At 37.6% G+C, this 15,644-nt stretch overlaps 3 protein-coding genes across 6 annotated transcripts; 2 read left to right on the forward strand and 1 right to left on the reverse strand.

Moving 5' to 3' along the window:
* Positions 1-362: 362 nt before the first annotated feature.
* Positions 363-3,021, reverse strand: LOC114190274 (beta-carotene isomerase D27). 2 transcript variants are annotated; one of them, XM_028079088.2, is made up of 9 exons: positions 2,775-3,021; positions 2,482-2,611; positions 2,297-2,392; positions 2,110-2,214; positions 1,408-1,507; positions 1,182-1,273; positions 999-1,079; positions 813-881; positions 363-742 (listed from the first exon to the last, which is right to left on the reverse strand). In XM_028079088.2, the coding sequence occupies exons 2-9, from the start codon at positions 2,593-2,595 to the stop codon at positions 611-613; spliced, it is 789 nt and encodes a 262-aa protein (XP_027934889.2). In that variant the 5' UTR covers positions 2,596-2,611; positions 2,775-3,021; the 3' UTR covers positions 363-610. The 2 variants fall into 2 exon arrangements, with proteins under 2 accessions (XP_027934889.2, XP_027934888.2); XM_028079087.2 differs by having other exon boundaries at positions 2,482-3,016.
* Positions 3,022-4,773: 1,752 nt separating this feature from the next.
* LOC114189655 (pentatricopeptide repeat-containing protein At1g02370, mitochondrial-like) lies at positions 4,774-6,526 on the forward strand. Of its 3 annotated transcripts, none has more exons than XM_028078283.2 (2): positions 4,774-5,134; positions 5,206-6,526. In XM_028078283.2, the coding sequence occupies exons 1-2, from the start codon at positions 4,892-4,894 to the stop codon at positions 6,388-6,390; spliced, it is 1,428 nt and encodes a 475-aa protein (XP_027934084.2). In that variant the 5' UTR covers positions 4,774-4,891; the 3' UTR covers positions 6,391-6,526. The 3 variants fall into 3 exon arrangements, with proteins under 3 accessions (XP_027934084.2, XP_027934087.2, XP_027934086.2); XM_028078286.2 differs by having other exon boundaries at positions 4,829-5,134; positions 5,261-6,526; XM_028078285.2 differs by having other exon boundaries at positions 4,829-5,106.
* Positions 6,527-7,763: 1,237 nt separating this feature from the next.
* LOC114189631 (pentatricopeptide repeat-containing protein At1g02370, mitochondrial-like) lies at positions 7,764-9,553 on the forward strand. Its single transcript, XM_028078256.2, has 2 exons — positions 7,764-8,143; positions 8,218-9,553. Exons 1-2 carry the CDS (start codon positions 7,901-7,903, stop codon positions 9,400-9,402), a joined length of 1,428 nt encoding a protein of 475 aa, XP_027934057.2. The 5' UTR covers positions 7,764-7,900; the 3' UTR covers positions 9,403-9,553.
* The last annotated feature ends 6,091 nt before the right edge of the window (positions 9,554-15,644 follow it).

Genomic DNA, 15,644 nt, shown 5'->3' on the forward strand with positions numbered 1-15,644 from the left:
CTCTCTCTATATAAAAAACTTTCCTTGGCAGGGGTTTTGGTTGAGGCGAATAATACGACAAAAGTCATTATTGAGTACTTCTCACCGACAAACAAGAGCTTTCGCTCAAAGGAAGCTTATAATGTACAAGATAATCACACTTAAATGAGAGATCATTAGAGTTTAAATACGAATTGAAGTTATCAATATGAAAGATTACAAATTAAACAATACACTTGTATGAAAGATTCATAAATATAAGTTTTAAGTTGAAGATGTTATCAAGTTCTCTACTGTTGACTTGTAACTCATTAATGAAGATCTCCCCAGTATTTTCTCATCTTAGCTTTCCCATCGATCAAGTTAAATTTTGGACTAAACCATCAAAGACAAATACGTTTTTGTATTATATCGTTATCGTAAAATGTCTAAACCCAGGAGATTAAATATCAATGTATTCAAGTACAAAATATCAGCACTCCATATAATGTAATTGCAAAAGGATAAGTTGTATTACTAATTTCATGGGTCAAAGATGAGTTCTCGCTGTCTATTTCCTTCTTCAAGAATGTACAAGAGGCTTTGGACAGTGAACATAAAGGTGAAAACCCCAAGCCTCAGAAAAATGTATTCATGTCTTTGGGCACATAGTTACATCTACATTGTTGGCTAATAAGCGTCTTCGGGAAGCGTTTGGACATGCTTCCAAGCATGGCTCCTTCACGATGGTATCATCTTGTGGAGGAAGAACTCCAAATTTGAACTGCAGTTTTAAAAGACGAGAGTAATGACAAGTACAAAGTTGATTTTCAACAAAGATTACTTAATATTACCTGACAGCTGTAATCGCCAAAGTTAGGCTCCATAAGTAATGGAACCCCCATATGATCCTTGAAGAAGGTCTACATAGAAAAGAGTCAATACATAGAGAAAGCAAAAACTTCGAAGCATGCATAACACGCTTACATCTCTTTATAACATAAAATAAAAATAAGCAGGTGTGTTGAAGAATCACTAACCTGTGTCGGAAACTTACAGGTGTTGGTACAAATACCAACACACTTGCTTTCCTCCAGATACCTGCATCTTTCCACAAACACCTACAATATTACAAATACACTGCTTTGAATATCATAGATTTTTGGTATTATTTTACCAACACTCAAAAACGATCAAACACATTGAAAAGTACAAGTGCTCACCCCACTACTGCACGAGGTTCCATCTGGTAGATCTACAGAATTCACTTTGCAAGGGCCCATTAGCCATTGGCAAGTCAATACAGTCACCCTTGCTTCAAAACCAAAACGTTTTAGGATATCTAACCAAATTTCTTAGCCTGCGACGTTCAGGGGAACATGAGGCAGGACAAAGATTTGGGATTCATCTAGAAGAATTGAAAAATGAATTCTATCTCATCAGACTCACCAACCATCATAGCCGCAATTTTGCCTCCTCCTATGGGAGCTATGAGCATTTTATAGAGCTCCAAAAGATATGGAGGGAACAGAGACCTCAATATTCGTACCTGACACAAATCACAACAGGTAGGAAATATGACCATTCAAAATTTATAACAAACCACAGAGACTCGACATGACCTCAATTTCTAACAAATTTTCAATTTTACCTAATGAGCCTTTTAGGTTTTATTTGAGGCGAAAAGTTTTACTGTTTTCTACTTCACCAGAAACAACTTTATCAATCAATATCCGTAATAACATATCGGACAGTTCAACCACAATGGAATAACTTACTTTTCGGTGAGTCCTAATGGCACGTGAAATTTAAGTAAAATTATCAAACACGTTCTGCAATTATCTAAAAAATGTTAAGAACTCTGATAAGAAAATTGCTTATAAACAACAATTCTTGATTTCTTATATAAGAATTGTCACGTCAATTGTCAGCTGCTTGAATTGTAAAACTACACAAAAACGTGTTAAGTTTAAGACATCCATAAACAATTCTTCTATTCGAGACGCTTAAATAAATTATATTGGGTATCTAATGTTATACACTTTCTCATCTTAAAGAAGCCAAACAGTTTAGGAAAAATGATATAGCATATAAGAACGTTTCAGAAAAGGGGTAATTGAGAGAGAGAGAAAGAGGAACAAATTGAAATACCGCTGATTCCACGGTAGTAGAATTGGAAGTGCCCTTCATCATTAGACGATGCGCAACTTCAATTAGTCCATCGTATCCAGGTTCCTTCGAGTCCCATCCAACTTCCTGTTATACTATTCACACCCACTCAGCTACTACAATAAATTAACCATCATATGAGAAGAGGACTCTACAAGGTTTTCTTTACCTGTACCAATTTGTTGCGGAACAAATTGAGAAACATGTCATCAAACACCCCAGGCTTGTATTCAGGTTTAGCAGCTGCAATTCCCACGTGTTCCACCTGATTCAATCCAGGAATATGAGAATCGTGCATTGGCCGAAGCGAATTTTGTAGCACGAATATGAAAAACAAATGTAGAAGATACGCACCGTTTTGGAACCCGACGAAGGAGAAGAAAAGGAAACGCGAAAACGATGGTTCCGAGCACTCGAACACAGCACGGGCAATGGGGCAGCACCAAGGACAATGCCTAGCGCCTTCATTTCTCTCTAACCGTAACTAAACCACATACTCACTCTTCAGTTTAAAAACTCAAAAAAGACTACCGGTTACCGGTTTTGTCAACTGAAAATCAAAACGACGTCGCGTGGCGCGTTTTGATAAATTCTAACGAAACCCTTTTAAGGAATCAATCAACACGAGTATCAGCACCCGATCATACTATGAGACGATCCAATCGACGGTGATGAGTCACGCCTGTCTGATTTCTGGTGGAGGATGGATACTCCGGCGAATTTGCTCGGTGGCTGACCAGCAAAAAGTATTTCTCTATCGAATGTTATCGTTGTTGGACGTAACTGTAGGGAGCGTGTCGGAAACTTTGGACAACTGCATAATGCAATGCAAAGTTATAAAAAATGCAGAACTCGAAATATGCGTGGAGCAGCTCCGAAGGTACCGCAGATTTTAGTATGCACCAGACGCATCAGATGGCAGACAACTTCAGCAAAAAATTTGAACTAGAGCATGCACTAAGATTCTTAAAACTTTTATAATATTCTTGAAAAATTACACTCTTGAATAAATCAAAACACTAAGATTCTTAAATTTTGAAAGAGTCTTATCCCCTGCACCTTAAGAATTCACTTACAGACCTAGAATTATATTAGGAACCACACAGAAACACAAGAACAACCAAATCTGATGGACTCTTCCTGATCAACCAAACACATGTTTTTCAAGTTTCAAACAAACAAAACTTTGTTCCCAGATCTCAAGATCTTCAAACACCAGTTGCAAACTGTGTAATTCAAAAAGAGAGTTTCCAAATTTGTATCATTGTTTTCCCTCAGAAATCTCAAGTATTTTCTTAACTCTTTGAAAAATTGACTTATATAGTTTATTCATAACTGAATTCAACAGATGGATTACAATTTATTAATTTCACTTTACTTAACTGAAATCAATCGATTAAATATTAATTCAATCGATTGAATATATTCGTACAAAAACTATATGCAACAAATTGTTTAACATGTTAAAATCCTTTTTAATATATTGAAAAAGACATACACAATATAAAAAAGACATATTTCCTATTTCCTATGACATATGGTCTACGAATACAATTCAATTTTTAAACTTCTTAATATTCACATTATTTCCAACTTCAACAAACCAGAAGCTTGATTAACAAATATTCATCAACCACACATAAACATATGCATTTGCTTTATCAAATTTATACACCAAGATCATTTGTGCTAATAAGTAACACGAAAAGAATTTAATTGGATCATTTATAAAAATTAGATGAATTAATTAGAGTTTAATTGATTTTTTTTCAAACAAGTTCAGAGAACAAAATAATTTTAGCCTGTTTTTGTTAACTTTTCAATGACGATTAAAAACTTTTTTATAATTGATATTATTTTAAAATAATCTAATTGTGGTTGATAAACAACTTTTCAGTTTACAATAGAAAAAAAAAACTTAAATAACTATTTCAATTTCTTTTGAGATATTTTACTCTTGCACTACATTTTATCATTAAATTGTATCATTAAATTTTTTAAACTTTCTTTAAAAATAATTTACTTTTATAGAATTTCTTATTTAAATGTTGTATCGAAATCGAGAAAAGTTGAAGAGTGAATAAATAAAAAAGAATGAAAGAATCAAATGAAAGATTAAGGAATGATCGAAAACTCAAAGTATATATATATAAAGGGACTCATGGGACAAAATCGAATGAGAAGTTCCATGAAGACAAAAAAGACAAGAAAGAGAACTTACACGAAGAGGAAAAAAAAAAAGAAACTTAGTAGGTTCAGGTGGGATTAGTTTTATTGAGACAGCGGAAGTAAATAAAAAATGTCAATTTTTTCTAATGAGCCTCATAGATAACACAAACCCTGTCTAACCATTTGAGATAAGACAATATTTTATCAAATGGTCTGGTTCGATAAATCTTGGTTGACTGCATGCAGAAATGTAGGTGAATTTCTAGATTTAGGTTGATTAACTTAGTTTAAATATATCAATTTACACAACAAAAAAAAAAAACTTTTTTAACACATCAATTGTATTAGTGATAAAACCTTCACTTATCTATTTTCAATCTTTTTTTCATCCAACCAACCTTTTCTTATTTTTTGTACGCACTTGTGTGTTAAAAACACACAAAATTGTTACTGGTTAGGTGTTGTTTCAAGTGACAATCGAGACGACGCCGTATAGTTCGTTTTGATAAACCCTAACAAAACCTACTACGGAATCGATCAACAAGAGACAAATAGCACCTCGCGTGGGCTGTGGCACGATCCCAGATCAACGGAGATGAATCACGGCCGTCTGGTTTCTGGTGGAGGGTGGCTACTCCGGCGACTTTGCACGGCGGCTGAGAGTCCCGCAAAAAGTCCAAACCTCTATCGAATATTATCGGCGTTGGACAAGACCGGAGGAAGCGTGTCGGAAACTTTGGACAGCCATGTAATGCAAGGCAAAGCCATAAAAAAAACAGAACTCGAAAGATGTGTGGAGGAGCTCCGAAGGTATCGCAAATTTCAGCATGCACTCCAGGTATCAAGTATCAATTTAAATTATTTGTGATTTTGATATATGTTGAAGTTTATAATTTATGATGATTGCAGATAATTGAATGGATGGAGAAGAGGAAAATTAACTTTTCCTGGGATAATTATGCAGTGCAATTAGATCTTGTGTCCAAGACCAGAGGGGTGGTTGCGGCTGAAGAGTTTTTCAGCGGTCTTCCTCCTCCAGCCAAGAACAAGTATACGTATGGTGCTATCTTGAATTGTTACTGCAAGGAACTAATGAAAGACAAGGCATTGAGTCATTTTGACAAAATGGATGAATTGGGTTATGTCACTTCTCTGTCTTTCAACAATTTGATGAGTCTGTATATGAGAAGTGGTGAACCCCAGAAAGTTCCTCACCTGGTGGAGCTAATGAAAAGGAGAAGCATTTCATTGTCTCCATTCACGTATCATATCTGGATGAACGGCTGCGCCTCTTTGGGCGATCTTGATGAGGTGGAGAGAATCTATGAGGAGATGAAAACTGAACATCGAATTGGTTGGCAGACTTACAGCAACCTTGCTGCAATTTATGTGAAGGTTAAGGACTTTGAGAAGGCTGAAATGATGCTTAAGGAGATGGAGAAACGAGTGAAGCCACGGGAGCGTGTTGCTTACCATTCCTTGCTTGGCCTTTATGCTGGGACTGGTAATCTTGGAGAGGTTCATAGAGTGTGGAATTCCCTCAAGTCTGTCTCCCCCGTCACCAATTTTAGCTATCTGGTTATGCTTAGTACCCTCCGAAGGCTTAATGATATAGAGGGCTTAACAAAATGTTTTAAGGAGTGGGAAGCTAGTTGTGTTAGCTATGATGTGAGGTTAGCTGGTGTCTGTGTTAGGGCTTATTTGGGTCAGAACATGGTGGAAGAAGCTGCATTGATGTTTGAGGGGGCTAGCAGGAGGAGCGAAAGGCCTTTGTTTAGGATTGAGGAAATGTTCATGTTGTATTTCTTGAAGAAACATCAATTGGATGCTGCTGTGAGGCACTTGGAGGCGGCACTTTCAGAAGTCAAGGGTGATGAATGGCGTCCTTCACCACAAGTTGTTGGGGCTTTTCTGAAGTACTACGAAGAAGAGACGGATATGGATGGTGTTGATGAGTTGTATAAGATTCTCAAGGCTAAGAATTTTGATGATTCCTGGATTGAAACCTGCATTAATGCGGCCAAAGCGTCTCCTGAAACTGATCCAATATTGAAGGAAGATGACCCTCAAAACTATCGTGCTCAGGAGAACTAGACATCATGAAAAAACAATTGTGTGGAGTTTGTAAGCACGGTTTATGATGCAAGTGATTTGGCAGTTATCTTGGTTTTCATAAGATTAGGAACACTTTATCCATAATCGTGTAGAATTTAATACTTCATTTCTGAAATATCTTTAGTTCTATTTTTTTATCGTTCCCGTATTTTCTATTTCAAAATAGAACAACTAAAATAGAAAATCATTTTTTCATTAGGAAGACGAGACAACCCATTTAAATAGAATAAATTTACTAATTAAAAACATTGCATATATATGGATTCACCATTATAGTCATCATGAATGTACTTAAAAGATATCGAGGAGGTTTAACAATTTTGCAAAAGAAATGTTCCTAGAGCAAAGAATTACATAGGCCTAGGGGTCTTAAACTGCTCACAAGAGCCACAGATAACATGTCCAAACTAAGCCGATGTTATAGCAAGCAGATACTAAAAACAATTCGCAAGCATGCAACAAAGTGGACACAAAATCCGGATACGGTGGCCTCTAGTGCTCTGCAGAGCCATTGCGATCCTTACTTATCCTTATCTTAAGTATTAATATTTATATTAAAATTTAGTGGTAAAAGTTATGAATAACACTAATGGCGTTATTGGACCTAATTGAACATTTTTTTAAGATAGCGTACCAAACTGACACATCCAAACAAAAGTAGGTAACATCCGACTAATTAAACCTTATATTTATTTTGTACGGGATTTTAAATAAAATTTCCTATACATCACTAACCAATTATTGTATCAAATTTTTAATTTAAAACAAAAAAAAATCATATTCAAATATTATTTTCTAATCTTATCGTTATTATTAGTTTCGATATTATTAGTTGTAATTTTATAATGTTTTAACAATAAAATTAATATTAAAATAGTTTTATTTAACTTTATTTAATCTATAACTATATATAAAGGGGATTCCATTTTTTATGTTCACATTTCATAATTCCAACTTTACCCTTTACAATTTAATTATTTATTAAATTTTTAAAAATTAACGGTTACTTTTACAAGTTTCTATAAAACTATTTATTTACTTTTTTTTTTCTTACTATTAATCAATAGTTATTTTTCTCATATTTTCTCCATATATTTCACTTTATTTTTTATAAATATACTTTTATTTTGTTTATTAATTTAATAACATTACAATATCATCAATTATTAATATTTATTTAATTAAATATAAGAAATTTTACATTAACTTTTTAATACATAAAAAATAAAAATATATAATATTTTCTAAATATAATAAAAATTAATTACTTCTAAACACAAAATAAAAAAACAAAGACCCGTGCGTATCAAAACCTAGTTCAGTTAAAAATATACAAAATTGTTACCGGTTACCTGCTGTTTCAAGTGACAATCGAAACGATGCCGTGTAGCCTGTTTTGATAAACCCTAACAAAACCTATCTATGGAATCGATCGACAAGAGACAAATATCACCCGTTTCTGCTGTGGCAAGATTCCAGATCAACGGAAATGAATCATGGCCGTCTGATTTCTGGTGGAGGATGGCTACTCCGGCGACTTTGCACGGCGGCTGAGAGTCCAGCAAAAGGTCCAAACCTCTATCGAATGTTATCGGCGTTGGACATGACTAGAGGAAGCGTGTCGGAAACATTGGACAACCATGTAATGCAAGGCAAAGCCATAAGAAAAGCAGAACTCGACAGGTGTGTGGAGCAGCTCCGAAGGTATCGCAGATTTCAACATGCACTCGAGGTATGGAATATCAATTTTAAATTATTTTTGTGATTTTGTTGTATGTTGAAGTTTATAATTTATGATGATTGCAGATAATTGAATGGATGGAGATGAAGAAAATTGACTTAACCTGGAATAATTATGCAGTGCAATTAGATCTTGTGTCCAAGACCAAAGGGTTGGTTGCGGCTGAGGAGTTTTTCAGTGGTCTTCCTGCTCCAGCCAAGAACAAGTATACGTATGGTGCACTCTTAAACTGTTACTGCAAGGAACTCATGAAAGACAAGGCATTGAATCATTTTGACAAAATGGATGAATTGGGTTATGTCACTTCTCTGTCTTTCAACAATTTGATGAGTTTGTATATGAGAAGTGGTGAACCCCAGAAAGTGCCTCACCTGGTGGAGCTAATGAAGAAGAGAAACCTTCCCTTGTCTTCATTTACGTATTATATCTGGATGAACGGCTGCGCCTCTTTGGGCGATCTTGATGGGGTGGAGAGAATCTACGAGGAGATGAAAACTGAAGAAGATCGAATTGGTTGGCAGGCTTACAGCAACCTTGCTGCAATTTATGTGAAGGTTAAGGACTTTGAGAAGGCTGAAATGATGCTTAAGGAGCTGGAGAAACTAGCTAAGCCACGGCAGCGTGATGCTTATCATTGCTTGCTTGGTCTCTATGCTGGGACTGGTAATCTTGAAGAGGTTCACAGAGTGTGGAATTCCCTCAAGTCTGTCTCCCCTGTCACCAATTTGAGCTATCTGGCTATGCTTAGTTCCCTCCGAAAGCTTAATGATATAGAGGGCTTAACAAAATGCTTTAAAGAGTGGGAAGCTAGTTGTGTTAGCTATGATGTGAGGTTAGCTGGTGTCTGTGTTAGTGCTTATTTGGGTCACAACATGGTGGAAGAAGCTGCATTGGTGTTTGAGGGGGCTAGCAGGAAGAGCAAAAGGCCTTTGTTTAGGTTTGAAGAAATGTTCATGTTGTATTTCTTGGAGAAACGTCAGTTGGATGCTGCTGTGAGGCACTTGGAGGCGGCACTTTCAGAAGTCAAGGGTGATGAATGGCGTCCTTCACCACAAGTTGTTGGGGCTTTTCTGAAGTACTACGAAGAAGAGACGGATATGGATGGTGTTGATGAGTTGTATAAGATTCTCAAGGCTAAGAATTTTGATGATTCCTGGATTACAACTTGCATTAATGCGGCCAAAGCGTCTCCTGAAACTGATCCAATATTGAAGGAAGATGATCCTCAAAACTATGCACAGGAGAACTAGATATCATGAAAAAGTAATTGTGTGCTGCTTGGAAGCGCAGTTTATGATGCAAGTGATTTGGTAGTTATCTTGGTTTTCATAAGATTAGGAACACTTTCTTAAGAATCGATTAGAATTTAATACTTAATTTCGGAAATATCTTTAGTTCTCATTTTCTATTTCAAATAGAAGAGCTAAAATAGAAAATAATTTTGTCATTCGAAACATGTCACATATAAAACGATCTCACTCTAATTTTCTTTTTTAATTTTTATGTAGGACCATTAACATTTGGATGCCTTACTGATATCTAATTAATCTATGATGAACTGGGTCTTCATTTGATCACACTATGCCGAACTATTAGTATTGTTAGTAAAGAAAGTTTTTCCTTTATTACTGACATTCAAAACCTACAGTCTCTCACAGTTTCAGGAAGTTAACATGATATGATAGGAGGATGGAACTCCATAATGCAAATAACTAAAACAATGCTTCTGTTACAACTAAGAGATAGAGCAAAGGGAAAGCGATATAAAGTAACCCCCAACCGATCTTATTTGTTTTCGAAATGTTAGTAGGAGGGTTTGAATCCACAACCTTTTCCTCTCTTTCTTTCCTTCTCAAAATTAGACCATTTTATCACTCCTTCAAACTTAAGTAGTTGGTTCAATATTTAAATGTTGTTGTTCTCTAACGGTGTAAAAGGAAACACTTTTCTCTTGGGATTAAACGCCCGATAGCTCACAACACAGACACAGAAAGTGATGCAAGGAATTATTTTGCATAATTTTACTTGATAAATAATGAGTTATCATGTTTTTCATCCACAACCCATTGTGTGTGCCCCTTTTTCCATTATATGCGCATGAACTCTCGTTCTCTACTAAATCATCTGTTAGAGAAGCATGTGAGTACGGATACAAATAAAAAACACAAGGAAAAGACGATACTAAGTAGCTAAATGATAGGGTAAAAATAAAGCAAGAGAGGTCAGATTTTGTTGACAAACAAGTCTCTCTAGATAAACACTCTTTGTATTCAGATTTGTTGTGTATTGAAATGAAGCACTACATGGTCCTTTTATAGGCCTTTGGACATGACCCTTCAACTACATTCATTAAATATAACTACTACCTAACTCACAATTAATGAACTCTATTACATGCTTAATCATAGCTAGACCCACTCTCAACCTTTTGCAATCTCCTAGACAATTAATATAGCAACTTCCAACTACCCACATTTAAGTTTACCTAACAAAATCCCCCCGTAAACTTAAATGCTCTTCTTGTCCTTCATTCCGAGTATCATCTTATTGTTCTCGAACAAAGAGGATGGCAGCGGCTTTGTAAACATATCTGCAGCTTGTGCTCGACTTTCAACGTGCTCCAACTCTACATTTCCTTCTTTCACTGGTTCTCGGATGAAGTGAAATCGAACATCAATGTGCTTGCTTCTCTCATGATTGACCGGGTTCTTTGCCAATTCAATGGCCGACTTGTTATCAACTCGGATCACAGTCCCCTTTTCTTGCTTCAATTCCAGTTTGCTTAGAAGGTTTCTAAGCCAAACTGCATGGCAGACACTCCAGGATGCTGCAACGTACTCTGCTTCACATGTTGAAAGTGTTACAATGGGCTGTTTCTTTGAAAGCCAGGTGAACGCCGTGCTCCCCATGAAGAATACATATCCAGACGTGCTTTTCCGATCATCAACATCTCCACACCAATCACTGTCTGAGTAGCCGACTAGTCGGTAATCATCCGTCCTAGTATACATCAGACCAAGTGACACAGTTCCTCTCACATACCTTAAAATTCTCTTTAGGGCCTTCCAATGAGTATACCTTGGTTCCTCCATATACCGACTTGCTATTCCAACACTCAGCATTAAATCTGGTCTGGTATTTGTAAGATACCTGAGACTTCCAATCAGACTTCGGTATTTGCTTGCATCAACTCTATCTCCATCTGCATACTTAGAAAGTTTTGTGCCTGGTTCCATAGGGGTGGAAACCGGGTTGCAACTCGTCATCTTGAACTTCTTTAAGACATCCTCAGCATACCTTTCCTGCGACACAAAGATACCGTCCTTCCCTTGAATGACTTCCAAACCAAGGAAATACTTCATAAGACCTAAGTCGGTCATCTCGAACTCCTTCTTCATCACTTCTTTAAATGCTTCAATTAGCTCAGCATTATTCCCCGTGAAGATAAGATCATCGACATAGAGGGCAATGAACATCACATCTTCTCCTTTCTTCTTTATGTAAAGAGCATGTTCATAAGGGCACTGCTCATACCCATTCTTCTTGAAGTAAGTGTCGATTCTTTCATTCCATGCTCGTGGAGCTTGCTTCAGGCCATAAAGTGCCTTCTTCAATCTCAACACTTTCTTCTCTTCGCCTCTTCGCATGTATCCAAGTGGCTGTTCAACATATACTTCCTCCTCCAAGACTCCATTCAGAAATGCTGACTTCACATCCATCTGCAAGATTGTCCATCTGTGTTGAGCTGCTAAGGAAATCAACAACCTGATTGTTTCCATCCTCATCACTGGAGCGAATACTTCATCATAGTCTATTCCTTCCTTCTGCTTGTACCCCTTCACTACGAGTCGAGCTTTGTATCGCTCAACTTCTCCTTCAGCATTTGTTTTCTTCTTGTACACCCACTTTACGCCAATAGGCCGAGCTCCTTTGGGCAAATCGGTTAGCTCCCACGTGTTGTTGCGTTCGATTGCTCCGATCTCTTCATTCATTGCAATTTGCCACTTCTCCTCCTGCACGGCCTCTTCAAAGTTCAAGTCTTCCGAATCTGCCAAGAAACATACAACATGTACTTCGTCAGTCGAGTTGTATATGTCTTGCAAGCTTCGTGCTCTAGGCTGTAGAGGTTCATCTTCTTCATCAGAAGTCTCATGATCTCTCACAGCTGGTGGTGTATCTACTTCCAAGCTTCTAGACTCCTTCTCCGAGTTGTTCCACTTCCACTCGCTCTCTTCATCAACTTGAACATCTCGGCTCATAATCACCTTCTTTGTTATTGGGTTGAACAACCTATACGCCTTGGTTTTTTCATCGTACCCAATAAACACGTACTTCTTGCTCCGATCTTCAAGTTTGGTCCTTTGTTGAGCAGGAACATGACCATAAGCAATGCTACCAAACACTTTGAGGTGAGACACACTCGGCTTTCTTCCGCTCCAGACTTCTTGCGGTGTTTTCTCGTTCAGCTTAGCATGTGGACATCTATTTTGCACATAGATGGCACATTGCACTGCTTCTGCCCAGAACTCCTTAGGCACGTTCTTACTTTTCAACATTGTACGAACCATGTCAAGTATGGTTCGATTTTTCCTCTCAGCTACTCCATTCTGTTGGGGTGAGTATGGTGCTGTCAGAAATCTCCTTATTCCTTGCTCCTCGCAATACTTCATGAGCTCAGATGAGATGAACTCGCCTCCTCGATCAGACCTTTTCCCACTGAAAGATTCAGGGGTAATTGGTCCACAAATGTCTGTGTGAATTAATCCGAGTTGTTCCTTTGCTCGGTACTCGGCAGTCCTCGGAAATGAGGTCCTTGGATGCTTCCCGAGTACGCACTCTTCACAAAATTTCTTTTCAAACTCCACCGTCGGGAGTCCTCGCACCATCTCCTTTTTCACCAACTCGGCTAGTCCACCAAAATGCAAGTGGCCAAACCGGAAGTGCCACATCATAGCTTCATCCTTCACGTCAAGTTTCAAGCACCTTTCTTGGACTATTTTTAGGTCCAGCTTGTACATCCTGTTCTTCTTCATCTCTACTCGAGCAATCAATCGATCTGACTTATCTTTCAAGTATAGTACTCGGTCTTTCATCAGAACCGAGTAGCCTTTCTCCATCAGCTGGCCCATGCTCAATATGTTGCTCTTGAGATCGGGTACATAGTACACATCTCTGATTTCTCCAACTCGGTTGTTCTTCTGCAGGTACCAGATTGTACCACGGCCTTTTACTGCCACCTTTGATGCATCTCCAAATGATACGTGTCCAGCGTCAACTTTGGTGAGCTCCTTAAAAAGATTCTCATCCCCACACATGTGGTTGCTTGCTCCTGTATCAAGGTACCAAACTGAGTTGTCAGAACAGCTCGGACTTAGCTCGGCACCTGATCTCCTGGACATCATCAATATTCCTTCTTCCTCAGCATCCTCGGAAAGGAAGTTCGTTTCCTTCTTGCTTTCAGATCGACAGTCCTTCGCGAAATGTCCAACCTTCCCACAATTGTAACATTTGACTCCTGAGTAGCAGTCTTTAGCAAAATGACCGTACTTACCGCATTTGAAGCACTCAACTCCTGAGTTGTTCGAATGACCTCCTCGGCCTCTACCACCACGACCTCCACCTTGTCCTCGTCCAAGCCAATTTTGTTGGCCGACCTGTTCTTGACCTCTTTCATATCCTCCTCTGCCTCTACCACCTCGGCCTCGAGTGTTCTGAGTATAAGGAACCTTCTTCTCCCTAATGGTTGCCTTTGCTTGGAGTGCTTGATCAAGGGACTCCTCCTTCTTCTTCCTTCTCCGCTGCTCATGCGCTTCAAGCGACCCAACAAGCTCTTCCACCGAGAGCGTTGTCAAGTCCTTTGATTCCTCTATTGCGCAAACTATATTCTCGAAGTCGTCGGTTAACGACCTCAATATTTTCTCCACCACTCGGCAAGCGGGCAGCGTCTCTCCATTTCTACCGAGCTGATTCACTACGGTCTCAACTCGGGAGACGTACTCAGCAACCCCTTCATCTTCCTTCATCCTCATCCTTTCAAGCTCACCTCTGAGAGTTTGAAGCCGAACTTGCTTCACACGGTTATCCCCTTTGTATGCCTTCTCCAGAATATCCCACGCTTCTTTTGAAGACATAGCATTTGCTATCTTCTCAAAGCCGGACTCATCAACAGCTCGGTACAGCACGTACAAAGCCGTTTTGTCCTTTGCTCGTGTTGCTTTTAACGTAGCAATCTGGGCTATTGTCATTTCTCCAATATCCTCTGGTTCTTGGTGCCCATTTTCGACCACCTCCCATACTTCTTGGGAACCAAGGAGAGCCTTCATTTGCAGACTCCAGTTATCATAGCTGACGCCTTTTGATAACTTCGGCAGGGGCATGCTGTTAGCTAAGCTGGCCATCTCTATCAAACTCTCTAACTCACTCAAACACTCAGGCTCTCAAGCTCTGATGCCAATTTGTTGACAAACAAGTCTCTCTAGATAAACACTCTTTGTATTCAGATTTGTTGTGTATTGAAATGAAGCACTACATGGTCCTTTTATAGGCCTTTGGACATGACCCTGCAACTACATTCATTAAATATAACTACTACCTAACTCACAATTAATGAACTCTATTGCATGCTTAATCATAGCTAGACCCACTCTCAACCTTTTGCAATCTCCTAGACAATTAATATAGCAACTTCCAACTACCCACATTTAAGTTTACCTAACAGATTTAAGGTCATGTAGTTAAGCTGCTCTAATAAAATAAAATAAAAACAGCTCGACCCAACAAACAAATCAGAGGATGTGATTGAACTGTTCTGAACCAGCGAGAAAAATAACCGAGATTAATAAATTTTCTGGTTTCGTAAAATATTTAGTTTTATCCATGGATAAAGAACTAACGTGTTAATATGTGAGCTAATAATTTTGATCCTATTATAAATTCCACAAAAACTATATTACTTATATTCATGTTGTTATGCTACCTCACTTTTAAAGTAAGTCTTTTAAGGTATCCTGACTTAAAAAGGACTAATTACTAATAAAATCATTTAAAAAAAGTGGTGTATGTAGTTGTTTTTATTATTAATTAAAGACTAATTTAGCATAATACTAAGTAGTTAAAATGTTGTAACTAATGTTAGAAATTAATTATTTTTTTTTATTTTTTTTAGCTATTTATGTGTGTTTTCTGTTGTCAATGCATTGTTTGGTATTTAAAATGTTTTTCAGCTTCTTGAGAGTAATGGTGTGAGCATTATTGTGGACCTTATAACTATCGATTGCATAGAAGACTATACTTGTATTCGAGTTTCAAAGTTGCAATTCCCATTTGTTCCACTTTATTTAGTTTTGTAATATGGGAATCTAGCATTGATGGAAGGAAATTTTGTAACATGTATAAAAAAACACATATAGAAGATAGACAACATTTTGAAACTCAACAAAAAAAAAATGAAAAATGGAAATGATTTCGAATACTTAAACACAACACTAGAAAC

Source organism: Vigna unguiculata, chromosome 7 (genome assembly GCF_037176805.1).
Source record: "Vigna unguiculata cultivar grain cowpea cultivar isolate G323 ecotype 2 chromosome 7, ASM3717680v1, whole genome shotgun sequence".
NCBI lineage: Eukaryota > Viridiplantae > Streptophyta > Magnoliopsida > Fabales > Fabaceae > Vigna > Vigna unguiculata.

Excerpts from the sequence above, each read along its gene's own strand:
- LOC114190274 (XM_028079088.2), bottom strand. The coding sequence starts at position 2,595 with ATGAAGGCGCTAGGCATTGTCCTTGGTGCTGCCCCATTGCCCGTGCTG. Across the intron at positions 1,080-1,181 it reads GAACCTCGTGCAGTAGTGGG|GTGTTTGTGGAAAGATGCAG; the intron begins GTGAGCACTTGT and ends GTAATATTGTAG. Across the intron at positions 743-812 it reads TTGGCGATTACAGCTGTCAG|TTCAAATTTGGAGTTCTTCC; the intron begins GTAATATTAAGT and ends TTAAAACTGCAG.
- LOC114189655 (XM_028078283.2), top strand. The coding sequence starts at position 4,892 with ATGAATCACGGCCGTCTGGTTTCTGGTGGAGGGTGGCTACTCCGGCGA. Across the intron at positions 5,135-5,205 it reads AATTTCAGCATGCACTCCAG|ATAATTGAATGGATGGAGAA; the intron begins GTATCAAGTATC and ends TGATGATTGCAG.
- LOC114189631 (XM_028078256.2), top strand. The coding sequence starts at position 7,901 with ATGAATCATGGCCGTCTGATTTCTGGTGGAGGATGGCTACTCCGGCGA. Across the intron at positions 8,144-8,217 it reads GATTTCAACATGCACTCGAG|ATAATTGAATGGATGGAGAT; the intron begins GTATGGAATATC and ends TGATGATTGCAG.